General features: G+C 36.0%; 1 protein-coding gene across 3 annotated transcripts in view; it reads left to right on the top strand.

Annotated features, from left to right (window-relative positions):
* The window catches only part of LOC121414046 (afadin-like), a 76288-nt gene that overhangs the window by 40957 nt on the left and 15224 nt on the right, over positions 1–20107 (top strand). Inside the window, exons 6-18 of one of the 3 annotated variants that reach the window (XM_041607091.1) lie at positions 689–846; positions 1685–1802; positions 2592–2738; positions 3684–3790; positions 4531–4734; positions 5916–6002; positions 7115–7201; positions 9850–9904; positions 10257–10462; positions 11046–11191; positions 12505–12602; positions 14215–14295; positions 19393–19661. In XM_041607091.1, coding sequence (XP_041463025.1) covers positions 689–846; positions 1685–1802; positions 2592–2738; positions 3684–3790; positions 4531–4734; positions 5916–6002; positions 7115–7201; positions 9850–9904; positions 10257–10462; positions 11046–11191; positions 12505–12602; positions 14215–14295; positions 19393–19661 — 1763 coding nt within the window. The remainder of the gene's footprint in view (positions 1–688; positions 847–1684; positions 1803–2591; positions 2739–3683; positions 3791–4530; positions 4735–5915; positions 6003–7114; positions 7202–9849; positions 9905–10256; positions 10463–11045; positions 11192–12504; positions 12603–14214; positions 14296–19392; positions 19662–20107) is intronic. The other 2 variants (XM_041607093.1, XM_041607092.1) reach the window with 2 other exon arrangements.

Genomic DNA, 20107 nt, shown 5'->3' with positions numbered 1-20107 from the left:
ATCAATGATTGTAGTAATGTACTACGGGTAAATAGGAATGACACCATCTATGTAGATATTGTGTTAGTGCAAAAACGCCCTTATCATAACACTTATGCGCAGCTATTGGTGCGGAACCACCCTTACACAATGCCCTTATGCAAGCTACTAAAGGCGTTTCTGCACTGACATAAAAATGTATTGTTTTCGGAGGAGCACAAGAATAATACAAAGGGAGACAGAGGAGAGGGCCCATTGATGTGAGTTGATCATAAGACTAATTTTTGTGATTAATTGCTTTGACCATTGCATGTAAAGTGCTACAGTGAAAATCAATCATAGAATCAATTGTATAGTACATGTAGCTTTTTATAATAATAATATAGGCTTATTTACCCAGGGTAGCCACTTCAGTTTCGAAAACTGTTCTAAAAGCGGGCCCTGCTATTATTATTACCCCGACTTTAGCTGAGCTGCCTAGGCGCTCAAGCATTCAAGGAATTTCTTCCTGCCGGGTATTCATTCACCTCGCCTGGGTTGAGTGCAGCACCATGTGGATGAGTTTCTTGCTGAAGGAAATTACGCCATGGCTGGGACTCGAACCCTAGACCCACTTCATACGGAGAAACATAGAAATTCTAAGAAATGTGTTTTAGCTATTGACTTTATAATCACATTATTTTTCTTGTAATGCATATGTTTATCCCAGGTGGAGCCTTTAAGGTTTATGCCCATACCACATTTCCAGAAGTACCATACAAGACTCTGCTTATTTCCATAAACACCAATGCTTCAGAGATTGTCAGGGAGAGTCTGGATAAGTTTGGAGCAATGAAAGCCAACCCCGCAGACTACTGCCTAGCAAAGGTACACAAAGATATCAGAGGAGATGGGAAAGGGAATTGGAGGGGAGAGGAGGGGGCAGAAGAGGAGCACAGTGGTGATGGTGGTATTAATGGTGTGGAGGATGATGATGATGATGATGATGATGATGATCAGGAGGATGATGATGATGGTGGTGGTAATGATGATGGTGATGGAGGTGGTGGTGATGATGATGATGATGATGATGAGGATGATGATGATGATGATGAGGATGATGATGATGATGGTGTTGGTGATGATGGTGATGATGATGATGAGGAGGAGGATGATGATAATGACGATGATGGTGGTGATGGTGGTGGTGATGATGGTGATGATGATGGTGGTGATGGTGGTGGTGGTGGTGATGATGATGATGATGAGGATGAGGAGGATGATGAGAATATGAGGATAAACATATGTTTTCAACAATTGTAAGTGAATGAAGGGATTTTAGCTCTTTTGGAATGCTTGGTTGGTTTTGATGGATATTCGAAAGAAGTTTAATATATCTTGCCTTATAAAGAAGTCCACAAATAGATATACTTTCCTTGCAAAGCAACATCTAGAAATATGGAGAATAACGTAATTATTCTATAATGTATATTTTACTATACTAGAAATAATATTTTCATCACTTCCTTGATCTTAATGCATAAAATTCATGCAACTCTTCATTTTTTTTTGTATTATTTCATTTTAAAATTTCCGATCCCTTGCATTCTTACATCCAAAAGCTATTCACTTTATCATAGATAAATGAACAAGTTGCATGTACTGTAGTGATGATGGTATCCTGCTCTCGTCATCATACTCTCTCTAATCTATTTTATCCTTTCAGGTTGTAGTACCACCGGGTTGTAGCATTGATGATTATGGGAAAGAGAACTTCCAAGAAGCCATCTTGGATGAAGATGAATACCCTATGGATGCTGTCCTGAGATGGCCTGAGAGCAGAGGTAAGTTCAATCCTAAGTCCAGCGTTACGATTGATCAACCACAACTATGGAAAGCCAGCTACGTTAACATCTAAAATACACGTTTGTTCAAAATATTTTGTAGATATGATGTACGTTCATACATTCACTGTTTTCTCGCCAATTCAGTATGGTTCTCTTTGTTTTCAAAAGGACATTGTGCAAAAAAAAATTATGACATTGATGGATTTCCATATACTTGAGGTATATCAAATCAATCATACATGTTACTCTTTGTAAGACGGGCCCAGGGGTGCATTTCATGAAGATTCATTTCAGTGATTTTCGTTGACTTATTTTCTCTCAGCCAATCAGACACCAGGATTTGTAGTAGCTTATAACGGAAGTTTGTGAAAATCACTGTTTTGTTATTCATCAAATGCTCCACATGTCCTTCAAATCAAGCCTCACCTTGCAGTAACATGTTCAATATCTAAAACCCTGGGGTGAAACCATGCCTTATTGTAATGACAAAACTTGATCAATGTAGTGATATCCTGTCCAAATTTGAGCTACTTATTTGGGGGTGTGAGGCCAGTATACATGTCCCTTTGTCCCTTTCGATAGTGTTGTGTCCTGCTTGTTTATTCTTCTGGGCATGAAGTACAAAGAGTTATGATGAATTGGAATTAAACTCAAACTGAAACCGATACCATATTGTGTACAGAAGTTAAAAGAAATATTAAAGATTTTCCATTAGAGTTAAATTTGACTATTTAATAATAGTGATGAATTCCTACCATGTCATTCTCTGTTGTCCAATCCTTGTAGGTGAACTTCACTTTGAATTGAAGAGGAAGCCATCAGATCACGTTCCTCGTCTCAAGAGACCTGGCAAGAACAAGATGGAAGAGAGTTTTCAGGATCCCAACAGCATCCCTCTGGAGAGATTGCCATACTTCCTAGAACTCAATAATGGTAAGTCATGACATCAACAAACACTGATTGAGGTAAGCGATCAAATGCTTTGGATTCAGAGGCCCGTATTCTGTGACGTCAGGTTTAACTTAGTCCACGGTCTAATTCTGTGCTAAAATTATGGGGAGCCAAAAAATTTAAAAATCTGTTTATATTGTACATTTCTTATGTTTACTATTTTGTTTCCTTTTGCTTTCATAATGAGGAAAAATGCTTCAAAATACTTCGGTTATCATTTCCAGACAATTATGAACAATTTGGGTGTCACATGAGTTAATAAATTGAATGTGTACTGTTAGGGATTTGTGCCCCAATTGGCTCACCATAGTTAAACTACAACTTTAAACCAGGGTTTAATTTAAACGGGCCAGAGTGTATATGGATATGGTTGCAGTGGGAACTTTGGGGAAGGTAAAGACTGAGGCTTTAGTTCATTAATTAAAGAATGGAATATGGGTAAGTCAACAAAGAAAGGTACAATGGTATTTGCCCATTGGATTAATAAAAGCATACATCAGTTATAAAGGTATAGAGGTCTTTCTGGAAATGTAACATCGATCATCATGTAATTAGTGCCAGATCGTGCCGCAACAAAGCCCCCTAAATGGTGTAAAAATCAGGGAATTCATTATATCCAATCAAAATTCCATAGTTAGCTCAGCTTCTTAGCTTGTCATGTAGAAGAGGAAACTATGCTTGACTGTCATTATGTGAGAAACTTAATTTATAGGGGGGGATAGAAAAAAGGCTACAAAATGTTCCAATACTTATTCATTGCACACGGTCTTGTTGGGAAGTGGACTCATACACCCAACCAATATTGTTCATCAGTGATGGTCTTATTACATGCTCATCCGTTGCTAACATTTTAATTGCTCCAGCATTCTGCTCATATCCTGGGAATCATGCATTATTATTTTATATCACTCATTGTTAACCTTTCAGATGGTACAGATATCATTGACTATAAACCCAAACACTACAGACTCCAGAGTGATGTCACAGAGGTTGGCAGTCAGCGTGACCCTCCTGGCTCTGGACCTTATTTACAGGTGAGTCTATACAGTCCATCTTCGTACATATTCACCTGTTTGTCTGTCTGTCTCCCTCTATCTCTCTCTCTCTTTCTCTGTATCTGTCTGTGTGTCTCTTTCTTTTGATCTCTTTTGTCTCTCACCCCCCTTTCTTTCTTTGTGTTTGTGTCTTTCTGTTTCTCAAATTCTCTTTATCATTGACTGTTAAAAGCAGGTAACGTTTCATGTATACAGAGAAGCTGGTCGAGGAGTCCAAATATTATACATGCTGCTCTTGTCATTTTTATGTTTAATGTTAAAGTAACTAGTGTATCATTGATTTTTGAACTTTTACATGTATATAATTCAATTCAGTTTTTTGGACTGCAGGGTCAGGCAATGTCAATAACATCATTTAATCGGTCAATCACTGATATACTGCTGTAATAATGTAATATAATCAGATCAAATTGAATTTAATCAAAATGGAAGACTAACGATTGCTGACATGCATGTGAGATGCTTGCTTTGTAACATCCTTCCTTTTTTAATGTAGTGAAACAAGTGGGTATTTAAATTATCTTACCATATTGCATATTAATATCCTGAAGACAATAAAAATTTTCTAAATACATTTTCTTGTGCTTTGATAATGCTTTTCAAATAATGTCAACTCTGGTGTTATATTTGTAATAAATAAGCAAACAATATTCCCTAAACTCCCTGCAAACCCTAACCGGCTTCTCCCTCCCAATCTTCAATTCCATTCCTTGGACCAGTTTGTAGCACCGGACATCCTTCCACGGCACTGCGTGGTAGCCAAGATGGAAGGGGTGGTCACTTTGACGCCCTCGTGTGCCGAGGCAGAGATCTATGTGGTCGGTGAACGGATCTACGAGACCACCATCCTCCAGCATGGGGCCGTGGTGCAGTTTGGACGGCAGTACACTTTCAGATTCTGTGATCCACAAGTGGAAGACCCGGTAAGGATTTTAGATGTTCCCTCTGGGATTCTGGACTTTACAAAAGTTTAGTACAGGGTCATTAGGTGCTTGTTTTCATGTTGTCACACAATTTTGGGCATAGAAATACTTATGCCCTTTGTTCTGTATTTAACTGGAAAACAGGTTGAATTCTGTTCAAAGTTTTGTTACATCCAGGGAGCTGATTCACACATCATTGTCAGATTAAACTCTTGACATCCCATTGAAACCCATGTAAAGAATTGTCAACCACATGTTTATAAGGGAGGTCTGGAAACCTGGAATTGTAGCAGTTGAAGAAACAGACAAAAAAGGGTTGTCTTTCATCATTGTCTGTGGAAGTAATTAATTGTGACTTGAACTGGCAAACACAGGAGGCTCTAGAATTTAGCATGCATGCTGATTTTATAAAATTCAATATGAAATAAATATTAAATGAATGTAGAATGATTTAACTTTAAAAGGTTTGAAATGATACCTCTTATACTTTGATGTGTCTAGTACTCTAATGTTAGGATTTCTTTTTTCTGATCATTTCATATAACAGTGAAATAGCGTAAGACACTCATATTACTTGTTCTTTATATGACAGCTAGATACATGTAGATCCTTGTGATTTGATTGTTTGTTTGATATTGTTCATTAAGCCCATTTTTGCTATGACGTGCAAATTTTGATCCATTCATCATGCAATTTTGGATCCATACGATTTTGTCCATTGCACGCGCGCTCCGAGACAGCAGCTGCAGGCACCAGCAGTGCGCATGTTATAATGACGTAACAATCAACAGACCGAACTCACACTGCATGAGCATGTTTTGCATCGAAATTCATAAATTTCAGATTAAAAAAAAAATCAATTTTTAGGTGTCATATAATATAAACCAAATAATGTATGTCTTTTCATTCGTACAATGGACAGAATACTTCACTCGGTGAGAGATGAAATAGTGACCCCTCGTTGAATGGATCATTTCATCTTTCACCTCCTGAAGTATTATGTCCATTGCACTCATAAACAATCATTATTTGTGTAGTGTTCATCTCCCAATGTCTCTCTTCTCTCTTGGTCACTCTCTGTCTGTCACTCCATCTATCCTTATGTCTTTCCCGCTCTCCATCTTTCTGTCTCTCCTATCACTTTATCATCCTCTCAAAATTCATCACCTTCCTCCCATTAGGACTGGGAGGATAGGAACAAATCCCACGTTGAGACGACGTTTGATGCTGACGGTAGCATCGAGACTTACGGAGGCAAGCAGGAAAAGGTATTTATAATAACCATTCCGTTACTCGTACCGCAAACCAACTAATTAATCAGTGATGCTATTAACCTGTATAACCTGTGGAGCTAACCTTGCTTTTGATTCTTCCTTCTGGTAATGGTAATTCATATAAACTTACATTTGCATGAGTGTCAACTCTATTGGTATCAAGTTATGAGCAGTGTTAGTGTAGTAGAAGTAGTTGGTAGGTTGCATGACATTTGATCCGGCAACAATTGCTTTGCTATCAATTTCAATCACTATTCGAACGACTATTCACTTCAACCTTGGATTTAACACTACACCCTGCACTAAACCTTTCCATAAACCCATATTGCAACCCTAATCCTACATCTTTGACACCTTTGAGCAATTGTTGCAGGAGCAAATGTTGTGTCACCAGTTTTGCATGCCTTCAGGGGTGCATTATGTGAATCGTCTTATCAGGATTGTTTTACAAGCTACTGAAGTCCTTTTGTCTGATTGGCTGATTACAGATTTCTCTGGAAATCCAATGACAATATGCTCCATGAAAACTGTCCTGGTGGGTGTTTCATATAGCTGTTTATAAAGTTAGGCAAGACTTTACGCATGGCCCCAATCCATTTTGATTTTTCTGCAAATTGCTCCCGATCTCATTGAAAACGTTTTGTGCTGAAAATGTAAGGATCCCCCACCCCCTTCATGAGAATGATGCCTTATTCCGAAGTGAAATCCTGAATCCTTTTGCACGCAAAGGAAACAAAATATTTAAGAATAAAACTACTCAGGATTTGTAATTTGCAAAGTAAATGGTTGAAGTTGTATATAAAAAGCTTCCTGATTTTTTACATGACTATGATCATATGTAAATTATACTTTCATCGCTCATATTCTGAAAGGTTTTTCAAAATGAAATTATACAATAAAAGTTTTCAGAATTGCCTGAATGCTATTATTGTGGATAGTTTGGCTCAATGTCTCATTTTGTACACCCCACTTCCCCATCCCTGACCCAGCCCATCCACGCACCTTTTTAATGATAGAGGAGTCACTATGCACCCCCACAATCTTTTTAATAGCTCGACTAACATCTAACCCTCACTATGTACACATACTGTATGACTGATCTACAGATCATCAACCGTACCCCTGCACAGAGTTATGAGACCACATTCGATGCCTCCGGCCAAGTAGCCACCCATACAGGGCGGCATCCGCAGGTATGTGGTGGCATGCAACGAGTTAAAAGAGCACAGTGTGTATAACTCATGATCATCCTGTTGTGATTTCCATTCAATAAAATTCATGTTTCGTTATATATCGAGTTCTTAAATTTTTTTTATTTGACCCATTTTGACCAAATACCCACATTATGTGGTTTGGTCCAATTGCTTTTTAAGCAAAGCCCTAAAATATCATACAATGTACATCAATAGAAAATTGAAAAAATTCTCTTGGCCCTTATTAATTGGAGTATTTTAGGTCATTTTATAAAAAGATATTTTTTAATGAAGATAATTCACAAAATCCTTTGATTAGGATCACAAAACATGGCAATTTTTTTTGGGGGGGTTGTAAATTAAACAATTACCAAATTTAGTAAAATCAAGAGTTTTAACTTTCAAAGATACCACATATAGCTGCATGTATTTGAAGAGGAAAAATTAAGCAAACATAGGAAAATACTACTATATTGCCAATTACAAGAATTGTTTTTTTGAAATGAAGTCTTCAGATAATTGATAAATCCCAATTTGGTTAATAATGTTGTTCATGCCAGCTGGCTATAAGTATTTTGAGCACTGTGCGATGCAAATGATGAGCATGTATTCACGCTTGGTTACATTTCACTTTATGCTCGACTTTGAAGTTGAAACAATACCTAGAGATAATAATGATGATTATTATGATAATAGAAACTAGAGAAACAACAATTACAGTAAATAAGCAATCATAACATGATATTGCTATTGTGTCCTCACTTAACGTTGCAGTCATCTCATGTTGCCAACAACCACTTATCAAAACACACGGCTTCAAAAATATTTAAATATAACAGTTACATCTTTATGTTTCATTAATAATATAGAGATTACACATTAATCTTTTTGAATAACATACTGCCCTCAAACATATTTTAATAAATATTGTTTCGACAGACATTTTATGAAATTGATCATGCACTTTGTAACACATAGTAATGCAGAATATGAATGTGGCACTAACGCTATAAAAGCTGCGATATTATACTGACTTATAGTAGAATAATACTTTCAATTGGATACTAACATATTTTTGTTTCATGACAGTACGTAAATTTTAAAGATATATACCATCTCACTTATCATCATTAATATGTTGCATTTTATAATGTGATTCATTTGTAAGAATTTGTATAGATTCATGTTGTTATTTTCATGTTACTTCTGGGCCCTGTCTTACAAAGAAGTACGATTGATCCAATCAAATGTAACTATGGAAATCCATCACTGTCATTTGTCCTATGTCCTTTGTATACAAAGAGAAGCACAGTGAATTTTCAAGAAACAATGAATGCATGAATATACACCCTGTAGTTTGAAATTATTTTGAACAAACAATCATGATAGATGTTGACGTTGCTGGCCATCCATAGTTGTGGTTGATCGGATCAATCGCAACTCTTTGTAAGACGGGGCTCTGTTCACCGAGGCTCACTGCCAGACATACATACTTTTACATTTTGCAATCTGAAAATACTTCATGATATTTGTTATACTTAACATGTATATGATTAAGTTGTTATTTGTTGCCATGGTCATCAGAATTGTTTATAACTTGTTTCTTTTATATGGTTTTTTAATGTCGATTTCATGTTACATGTAAATAATTTGACGTACTCATTCTTGTTTCTCTTTTATCTTTCCTACTTGTAACTGTTTTTCTCGAATTCCCTTTTATTTGCAACATTTGCTTACCAATGGATTTCTTTGTTTCATTCCTCTTTCACTTTTTACCCATTGATGTTCTTTTTTAAATTTTTTGTTAGAGTGTCATTAAACCTACTTTATTTGGAAGATCATTTAAACTATAGGAGTGAATTTTGTGTTCTCTGTATGCAGCATACATGCATGTATAATTTATAAGAAGATACAATTATCTCATTTATTTAAGATGGGCCAATTACTTGGCTTCATGTAATCTACGACATGTATCCCAATACATTCCTCATATTCTTGTTTACATTCTTCACTAACAAAGCATAAACATTGGAGAGAATGAAATTGTATAAAGTGTTGACCAAATGGAATAGATCTGTTTGTAGAAACAAAGTTGCAGATTATCCTCGTTATTCTGAAATAATTATTTTCAAGATAAAGAAGGAAATTGTCATTTATACTTATAGAACATTTTCAAAGATACATGTACGTCTAAACCTTCATGGACATATCTTGGGACCCCTTTACAAAGAGTTGTGGTATAAAACTCAAATTAAGATTGATCTCAAATGGTGCAATTAGAGAGATACATTAGGAATTGCAATCTCAATTTGATGTAAAGGCAGGGTCATGAAATGTATATTTCATCATTGCATAGGATCATAATCTACAGTAGTTGCAAAATATCAAATTTAAAGCAACCCATCAGTTATTTTCTTTTCAGGGTTTCATGAGGTTCTATCTTGATTAGTTTGACATGAAAAGAGATTCAAGCCATCATGTTTCCTTTTTTTAGCCAGATGGCTTCTGAAAGTCATAACTGCCACATCATACTTCATTAACAGCTATATTCCTGTTCATGTGTCCAGGCAATGTGTTAAGATAAAGTTTCCCAATAAAGTTCTTTCCCAATGAAATTTAGCATGCATGTTTTGTTTTTGTTGTTGCAGGTTCCTGATCCAAACACTGAAGTTCTGCCACTTAGCTTAGAGTTTAGAGACACAGGTGAGTGGTACATCTATATAATATCACTGTTTTGAATTAAGCCTCAGCAAGCATTTTGACAATTTAATAGTTGAAAATATTTTTTTTTAGTATCCTTCATTTCAATCAATTTTATCATTTGAAAACTCTGCACTTGCTAACTGTATCAGGCGTCGATCCAGAGTCGGACTTAAACAGGGTGCGACTTTGCCTGAAAAGTTATTAACAAAGAAAATAAAATTCTTGACACCTTCATGTATTGATCATTTTGTGTTGATAATTCTTACCCAATATTATTGTCTTTTCTCCTGTGCATGCTGTCTTTGTCAAATACATGTTTCCAACCCTTCATTTCAAACTGTTTGACCTTTAGGTGAGGACACCTTCTTTGATGTGGTAGTCCGACAGGTGAACGGAGCCCAGATCTACTTCAAGCTTGCCCCGACATACGCCCTTTACCTGGCATGCCGCTATCGTCTCTCTAAGCTCTACCGCCCTGAGATGGGTCCGACAGAGAGGGCTCAGAGGCTTTCCGCCTTCCTCAACAAAATGGCCGACATCATCGACAGGACAGTTGAAGTAAGAATAAGGAATTGTCAGATTATTGATCTTTGCAAAATATGTAAATGGATAATTCATGTGGTCTTGTGTGATAACATCCTTCAAATATACTTCATCAACTGACATGCTGGAAAAGCGGATGATACAGTGTGATTGAGATATGGTAAGACCACTTGGCGGTGATGCGGAAGAGGAGGAGGGAGATGATAGCAATGATGATGAGCAAGAAAATGATAATGATGACATTGGTCATGAAGGTGCTAATGATGATGATGCTTGTGATGATCATTTTGATTTAAAGATGATGATGGTGATGGTGGCATAGGTGGTGGTGTTTGTGATGATTTTGGAAGGTGATAACGATGAGGAAAAAGAAGATGAAAATGGTGATTATGATTGAGGTGATGATAATGTGGTGGTGGGAAGAAATGATGGTGATGGTACAGTGAAAAAAAAAAAAACAGTAAGTTTGAAACAGACTTACTGGATTGATGATAAAGAATTATTGTTTTGTTTTGAAAAGAGATGCAGCTTTTGTGCAAATAAAATCAATGAATACAACAATAAATGCATTATTCCTCTCCCCTATCATAAATAACAGGAGGAATCCCAAGTAGCCGGTGCCTTGACCTTCTGGTTAGCCAATGTCTCTGAGCTCCTTCACTTCTTCATGGCTGATCGGGACATTGGTGGTATCTCACAGGATGCCCAGGATATCCTTCATACGTGTGTGCAGAATACCTTCAGGTAAAGAACATTGTCTCTTCTCCAAGACCAGGGGGGTGCTTCGCAAAGAATTAAGTTTGACTGAAAGTTATGCACAAGTCTCAGTGTGTGCACAATATTTGGTATCAGTCTTTTTTTTTTACAATTTCGGCATTACTCCTCTGTGTTTAAGATGACATGCTCGATCTGTAATAAAAATCATAAGTCAGAAAAAAATTGGAACCAGTGGTATCTGAACCTGTCATCTACTGCCTCTAGGCAGTGACTTAACCACCAGGCTATTCTGATTCACGGCCAAGTCACGAAGAACTGGAATACAAATACCCTCGATCCTCTTCTTTTTGACTCATCATGCAAAAGCAGTCCGCCATGGACAATAGATAGTAAACATAGAGGCTTTAATAGGAGAAATCCCACTGGTTCCAATTTTTCTGACTTTAACATGATTTTCATTACTAATCGAGCATGCAATCTTAAACACATAGCAGTAATGCCGAAAAATTTGTTTACAAATTATAAGCACCGTGGTGTAGCGGTTCTGACTCTCGCCTTGTAATCAGAGGGTCGTGTGTTCGAATCCCACCATGGCCTAGCGCCCTTTGGCAAGGCGTCAATCCACACTTTGCCACTCTCACCCAGGTGCTAATTGGGTACCGGTAGGAAACAACCGTCATTGTGGTTGGTTTAGCAAATTTGCGCCTAACAGGCTGCTTGGAATGCTATGAATCCAGTGACCGGGTAATAATAATTGTGAAGCGCTTTGAACAGTCGTAGATTGATAAAGCGCTATATAAATGCCAATTATTATAATTCATCCTATTAAAGCCTCTTTATTTAGTATCATTCTTGTTTATCAATATGTGGTAGTGCTCATCTAGTGAGCTTGATCTGACCAATTAATTAATGTGTTCGCGATTGGGAATTTAAGTGCAAAATTTTAGTCAGAATTAAATCTTTGTGAAACTTGCCCAGAGTCCCATTTCAAAGAGTGCCAAGTTTGATTACAACTACAAAAAATGAAATAAAACTTAAGTCTCAAATGTTTGCTTTTGATTTGTTGAAAATCAAGCTGTGTTTGATATTTTGAAATTATGAGGGATTGTAACTTTTCTGCAAATTGCCCCAAGTACACCGACACCTATTATTGTAAACAAACTCATATATTTATTATCGAATAGTAGAAATCTTTGTTGCCCAAGCTCTATACACATTTTAGCAGCCCTGTTTCTTATTCATATTCATTGAGAGAATAACTTTTGTATTAGTGTTACCTAAAGTAGAAATTTCCATCATGATTATTTCTGACTAATCACCATCTTTGTCCCATATCTCAGGCATCTTGTGAGAGCCATGCAACTAGAACTCAACAAGAACCTCTCCGCATTCCTTGACCCAAGCGATGAAGCTGATGTTGAAAAAGATCTCATCGCTGGTAAGAATTGATACGCACTTCCATTCATCCACCTTTCCAACCCTTCATTAGTTCTTTTTTTATTTTTTTTTATGATTTGGGGGGTGAGGGCAGGGATGAGAGCAAGGACCTGAGCTTGCTTATAGTAAATATGCCGGTGGGTGTTCCATAAAGCTGTTTATAAATTAAGCAGGACTTTACACACGGCTAATATGCAAATGTAGTTGACTTTTAATAGCGCCTAAGAACGTGTTCCAGTCATGCTTGAAGTCATTTGTAACTTAACAAACAGCTTCACCTACATTATCAAATATCACTTCCAGACCATTAGATGTTACATTAAAAAAACGATAATATAATATTTTGTGCATATTTTGAGATATTCTATGTATGTTTTATGGCACCTATGTAACAGTGCTTGATTGATGACAGAAAAACCCAAAACAATTTATAATATATTGTGCATATTTCGAGATAAGCTATGTATGTATGTTTAGCCTATTTGTTTTATTTTTTACAAGTGAAAAATATCAATAATCTGAATTTTTCAGATGTGCATACAGGAGTTCCCATATAGCTAGATATTTTGATTCCTTGGACATTCTAGGTGCTACCTGAATATTTTTTTTACTTTATTTTGTGTTATCCAGGAGTAAGCAAATTTCTTCATGCCTTGTCACATTGACAACCACATGTATTTGTATTTTAATACGATGTGTAGTTTTATATAGTAGCTCTAGGTACTTAGGAATGCATTTTGTATATGAGTTAGATCGACATTGAGGTTTCTGTAGATTCCAGTCAGGGGGCATCATGACAGCATTTACCAATGGGTGGATTTTCAAAGTTATTGAGACAAAATGATCAGTCTTACTCATACTAACACAAGTGGATTTTGTCGCTAACCATGAATCAGTGGTATTGATGTTGGTCCTCTAAAATCAGCTTTGAAAAATCCTTCATTATCAATTACCACCCCCCCCCACAAAAAAAATTTTCCACTCTTTCCATGCATTTCATATTCATGGCTTGGTCGTGATACATTTTAACATGTGTGTGCATGGGACTTGTTTTTTACTTCATATTTCAGAATGTTTCTTGCCCTTAATTTTTTTTATTTTGATGATTGATTCTCTGCATCATGGTACCATGGATTTGTTTTATAACATAATGTAGGTTTATATTAGTCACATTACATTATTAAAGGAATGTTGTAAAGCATAAATGAGTGTCTGTACTTGAGAAGACATTGTTTGGTCATGTAATGTACAAGTAGATTCACATTTATTGTAAATAACCCTTGAATATTTTGATATGGTAAGACTTTGTAAAATTATCTTGACATCTCTCTTGGTTATAGAGAGATGGCAGTAAATTCTAGGAGTACTATGTGCAAACCTCCAAATGTTAAACTGATGTACAAGCAAAAGGCCAGGGCACTATTACATGAGAGTTTGGACTCGATCACTATGAAGTGGCATGAGGCATTCTGTTAACTTGCCCGACCAATAACCAGTCAGAAATGGTCATCCAAATCGTGATTGATCACAAACTTTTATGTTATTGGTTCTTGGGAGAAAGTTTTCCCTGGAAGCTATTAAACCATTTTGTCCTGACTGTTCCTCTATCCCAGACGAGGATGCAAAGAGTGTTGAGAACGGTCGATGGATGAGACCCCCTTCACGAAGCCCTATGAGTGGCCGCCCAACAATAGGTAGGAACCCTCGAAAAAGCAAACTAGCTAGAAAAATAATGGTGTATTTCCAATTGGTCCAATGCCAAATACCAACTCGCCTACTATCATTTGGTCTACGATCAGTATGTCCAATGTCCTCATGGTCTAATTGCCATTGCATCCACTCATCATTTTGATCAGTAGTTAATTGGTCCAATAGCCATTTATTCCATATACAATTGGACTAAGTGAATAATTGGGCGAAATGAATGAAAAAAAAATGGGTATGAGACCATATGGTTATGAGACAGAATGGTCATAGATGAAGTGATTATTGGACCAAATGGTTAATAGAAGAAATGTTGATGGACTGATTGGCATTAGACCAAATGAAGATAGACAATGTGATGAGTGGACGAGTTGGCAATGGACCAAAATAATCATCACCTTTCTTTTTGAGCTTAACTGCAATTAAAACACTTGTTCAAGGTGGGGTCTACTGGGATTTTGTAATATGCATGCTAAATTCTTAAAATGTGCATGATTTGCATTTGCATGAAGTGTTCCAACTAGTCAGTTACATGTAGTTTATTAAATTACTCTCCTTTTCTATTTTACAAAATAATACAGAAGATAAAATGGCATTGTTGCTGTCAACAAACTTTGTTTTGGGTTCTATGTCATATCATACTAACTCTTGTTTTAGTTTTCATGCTTCTCTAATTCTTGGGGTGATATTATTTCTCATTTCTTAAGATTTTCTTTCTTCCATTAATTCTTGGTTTGTGAATGATCTTGTATTTGTTCTCTTTTTTTCTCTTCTCATTTGGAATGGGTTTTCTGAGCACTGGTAGCTGGGTACACTGTATTTTCTCCTTGTTAAAATATTTGAAAAAAATTCATGCAGTTCCTTTCAATTTTTTTTTTATTCTGTAATCTATAGACATTATGAATCTTTTTTCCATGTATCAATTTTTTTCTGGTTCCAAGATATTTTCATTTAGAAAAGTTTGTTTCCTTCATTGAGTATGCATATTCCATCCTATGTCCCCTTAGCTTACCATATAAAATCATGCAAAGCTTATTAGTTGTCTTGTTTAGCTTGCAGATCTGTAGATTTATTTAGCATAATATGGAAAATATGAAATGGATTCCGTTCTGTAGACCTATAGCTACAGGGGTGACAAACTTTTAATACCCCCAAAATTGTTATGAGATTAACAAAGAGAAAAAACATCCATGGTGTAATGCTATGTGGCATATTTTATTCCATTTTTATGCTGTAAAGAGGTGAAATGTGTTTAATCATCTTGTTGTCAAGGGGGGGGGGGGTGCTACAGTACTGTCAGCTTTTGTATGTAAGTTTTTACACATTGTTATTTGACAAATCATTTTCTGTAAATGGAATACATACATGTATATACCCGGTACCCAAATAGCAAAATGCAAACTGTAGGCCTAATTCCAGTCTCTTCTTTTCATGATGAGCATCATATTTGATTCCTTTTCATTCATTCAAATTACGGTATTAAAATAGGAGTGGGCTATAAATGGGTGATTTTTGGTTTTACTGTGGGAACAGTTTTTTTGTGTTCCTTTTACCTTATCTCAATATGAAATGACAATATTTTTTGTCTCGGGTCCGAGAAAAAAGTGTGCCGGGCCAAAATCCAAAATGGCCGCCAAAACCCCCCAAAATCACAGTTTTGGCCACAACTTCTTTATTTGGTGGTCTTTTTCTCTGGTTTTGGTGTCTATTAATATGTTTTAGGGGGCAGGCAATTTGTTTTTCCTATAATTAGCCCTTTTAAACCATTATTTGTAGAGTTAAAAGGTAATTATACCTAAATTTCCAATTTTTATAGCTTTTTTTTCAGCCAAATGTAGGTTTTATCATCCTGGAGTTCTTGGATATTAGATGGTACGAGGTCAACAATAGCAAGCAGCTTCATAGAGTTATATTGCTTTTATTCCTCTACTATGGGTTTTACGGATATTAGTGAAATATATCTTATTAAATAAAAAAATGTTAATTATCCATAGGGGCAATACAGTATACAATGTACTGTTACTGTACATACTACACTGCCATTGACCACCATGACATATGACAAGACCTGTACATAAAATATGGTGTCATAGAAATACATTGTAAGCTCTTCAGGTTTAAAATTAGATTGGGAATTGTGAATTTGATTGCTTGTCAGCTGATGTACATGATGAAACCAGCAACGTAAATTGCACATAAAATATCACATATCATATACGTACATCACATATCTACGTGTAGCCATATCTTCTTCATTTTGAGGCTTTTTTTACCTGGTTGTGGTGTCTAACTGGCCTATGTTTATGGGGTCAGGTAACTATATAATCATGGTAACGTTGATCAACAGCCAATCAGAACCAAGGATTCCATGTAAGTTACCATTAAGTTAACATAATGGTAAATTTTTATGCACGGGGCCCAGAATATCTACAGTGTAAATGCCATGATGTGAGGTTAATTACCTTTCTCCGCCCCCTGAATTAGCATATTTGACAAAACATGTCCTCAGTTTCTGAGACAAAATATATCTTCAATTTCTGAGGCATCTAATTCTAAACCTAAGAGCTCATTTCTACATGTATAACACTATATACATGCCTTGTCATGGTGGCCAATGCATTTATGCAGTGCAGTATGTACAGTACATTGTATACTGTATAGCCCCTATGGATAATTAACATTTTTTTTTATTTAAGATATATTTCACAAATATCCGTAAAACCCATAGTAGAGGAATAAAAGCGATATAGCTCTATGAAGCTGCTTGCTATTGTTGACCTCGTACCATCTAATATCCAAGAACCCCAGGACGATAAAATCTACTTATTGGCTGAAAAAAGGCTATAAAAATTGAAAAATTTAGGTATAATTACCTTTTAACTCTACAAATAATGGTTTTAAAAGTACTAATTATAGGAAAAACAAATTGCCTGCCCCCAAATACATATGAATAGACACCAAAACCAAAGAAAAAGACCACCAAATAAAGAAGTTGTGGCCAAAACTGTGATTTTGGGTGGTTTTGGCGGCCATTTTGGATTTTGGCCCGGCACACTTTTTTCTCGGACCCGAGACAAAAAATATTGTCATTTCATGTTGAGATACATTACAAGGAATAAAAAAAAACTGTTCCCATATCGAAATTACAAAAAAAGTATTTTTGACCCATGTATAGCCCACTCCTAATTAAAAAAAGCATTAGCTATTTAGAATCACTAGTGCATGTACATGTAGGAGCCTTGAGCTCATTATAGTTTCACACTGTATCAGCTATAACAATTGATTCCTTGGTGCTGTATTGCTTTGATATTGGGTGGTTTTTTTTTGCCCATTTTATGTATTTATTAAAAAAAAGGGAATGGTTCAAATCACCTTGTACAAACTTTCAAAATGATACTGAACAAAATTAAAGAATTGTAAGCATTTACAACAGCCTAACACAAAAAGAAAAGTTTAGTGACAGAAATAAAACATGTGTCTTGAGAAATAATCTGTACAAGTGCAGTGGTCATAAATCAGGCTCCATTGGGATCTCGTTTTACCATTTAATACTGGGCTTGACAAAAATAAACGTTGAAAATAATTGGATATCATCTGATCATGCAAGGTCTGTCAGATTATCAATTATAAATATTCCATTATGCGAAACGAATCAGTAATTTACTGTAGGTATTTTTTGTGCCACAAAATGTTCAATTTGTAAAGTTGATTGATGAAATGTATCATTTGCGTTTTGATTGATATACCACTTTTAACATTTTCAATCATATGCCTTTGGAGTTGAATATGATGGATTATAGTAATAATGCATATTATTACTATGGCATGAGCAAAGTCGTGCATGACCAAAGTCTGTTTGCAATTAGATATTGGGTAAATAAATGCTCATGTACACACAGACTATGTTACACAGGGGATAAATGTACTATTGCATGTTAGTATAGCAAATAATGTTGCATGATTCATGGCTGGTACTTTTCGGGGGTTATTGTTTCAAGTGTTTATTATTATTCAAATAATGATTGGAATGTGATCACGCTATCATTTACTTTCATGTTCAATTGTTTCAACGCATGCCTTATCTCCCAGTCTCAACTGTGTTTTCATAACACTCTGAATAAAGGAATCTGTTTTGGCAATAGTAGTAACATTTGCTCTTACCTATTATGCTTTTTTTTCTTTTTACTATTATGCATTAATAGACATATTTGATTGTGTTGTTGAAAATAAAGGAATGTTTCACTTTCATATTCTTATAAAAATATATTTTCAATAACAACATAGTCTGGTTGTTAAACATTGAGCTATAAACGGAAACAGTTGCATAACAAAATAATCCCTATGCTGCTTTAGTGCTAGGATAATATTGTTGAATACTTGCATAGATCAAATATGTTGAAACGAGAGCTATATGATGTCTCAACCAATAAGATATTGAATGCTGGCGTTCATACCACTACCCCTCCATATCATTTTAATCTGTATTTCTCCCCCTTTTCGAATTTCCTCCACCAGATGGTAAATGATTATTCACCATTGACAGTGCCATTAGTGATAGCAGTGTTTAACTGGAGAGGCCACCCTGTTTTAATAAAATGAAACTATAATGAAATAAATCCATTCATTCATTTGACTTGAAATGCCCTTGGTAGCTTAGAGTAGCTATTTTTGAAAGGAATCCCATCCGTCCCACTTTATATCATCAAGTGTCCATTTGCTCACTATATGTACATTCACATCTTATGATAATGACATTTCTAGTGCACATTGTGCTGGCATTTCAAAGTGTGCGAGTGGGCTGACTAACTAATGACTCATACATTCAACAAAACCTGTTGAGAGTAAGATTTGAAATAATAGGATAAAATCAAATGATAATGATTTTAAAAACTAACTATTATAGAAGTAAATTTTAAGCTACAAATTCAATTGGGGCCCACACATCATGTATCAATACTGTTTGAGCACATAGAACATGCATTATTTTTACTCATAAACATTGATTAAATGAAAGATTGATTTCAGCTGATTTAAATATTTGAATTATGCATGTTTATCCCTTACCTCCTTTTCTCTTTCTCTAAAAGGTGATGTCCTCCAGATCCTGTCCTCAGCCATGACCCTCCTGCGGGTTTGCCGGGTCAACGCCGCCCTCACCATCCAGCTCTTCTCGCAGCTCTTCCACTTCATCAGCGCCAGTCTCTTCAACCGTCTGGTCTCCTCCCCCCGTCACGCCGGTCTCTGCACCCAGGACTGGGGTGACAGGTTGATGAGACGTCTCTCTAGGGTGGTTGCCTGGGCCGAGAAGCAGGGGCTTGAGGTCGCAGCCGACACCCACCTTCAGAAACTCAAACAGGTGAGTGGTATGGGAAATTGTGACTTGGTCTACACCCACTTTGTCTTCTTTCCATTCAGTCCCAAATCAGGGTTCCCAGCCTATGAGGGAAATCAGGGAAATTTTTTAAAAACTTTTTTCCAGTCTGGGCAAAATCAGAGAATTTGATTTTAAAAATACCTCAAATCAGGGGAAAATGCCTCTAGTGAGGGAAAGATAAGGGACTTTTAATCAGCCCTAAATTCAAAAGCACGGTAGTCAGTCAGGCTCTGTTATATTTTGTTGCATATCAAAACAACATCATTTGAATGACTGGTAATGGTGGTACTAATTGGTTTTACATTATTGTTTTTATACTGAAAATATATGTAATTCACTGCAACAACTTAGAAAACATGCGAAATGGGGAATGGGTTTTATTAATTATCAGGGAATTTTTAAACTTTATCATGGAAAAATCAGTTTGT

This window comes from Lytechinus variegatus, chromosome 4, assembly GCF_018143015.1.
Source record: "Lytechinus variegatus isolate NC3 chromosome 4, Lvar_3.0, whole genome shotgun sequence".
Classification (NCBI taxonomy): Eukaryota; Metazoa; Echinodermata; class Echinoidea; order Temnopleuroida; family Toxopneustidae; genus Lytechinus; species Lytechinus variegatus.
Note: the sequence above shows the minus strand (reverse complement) of the source record. Positions and strands in the feature narration are given on the sequence as shown.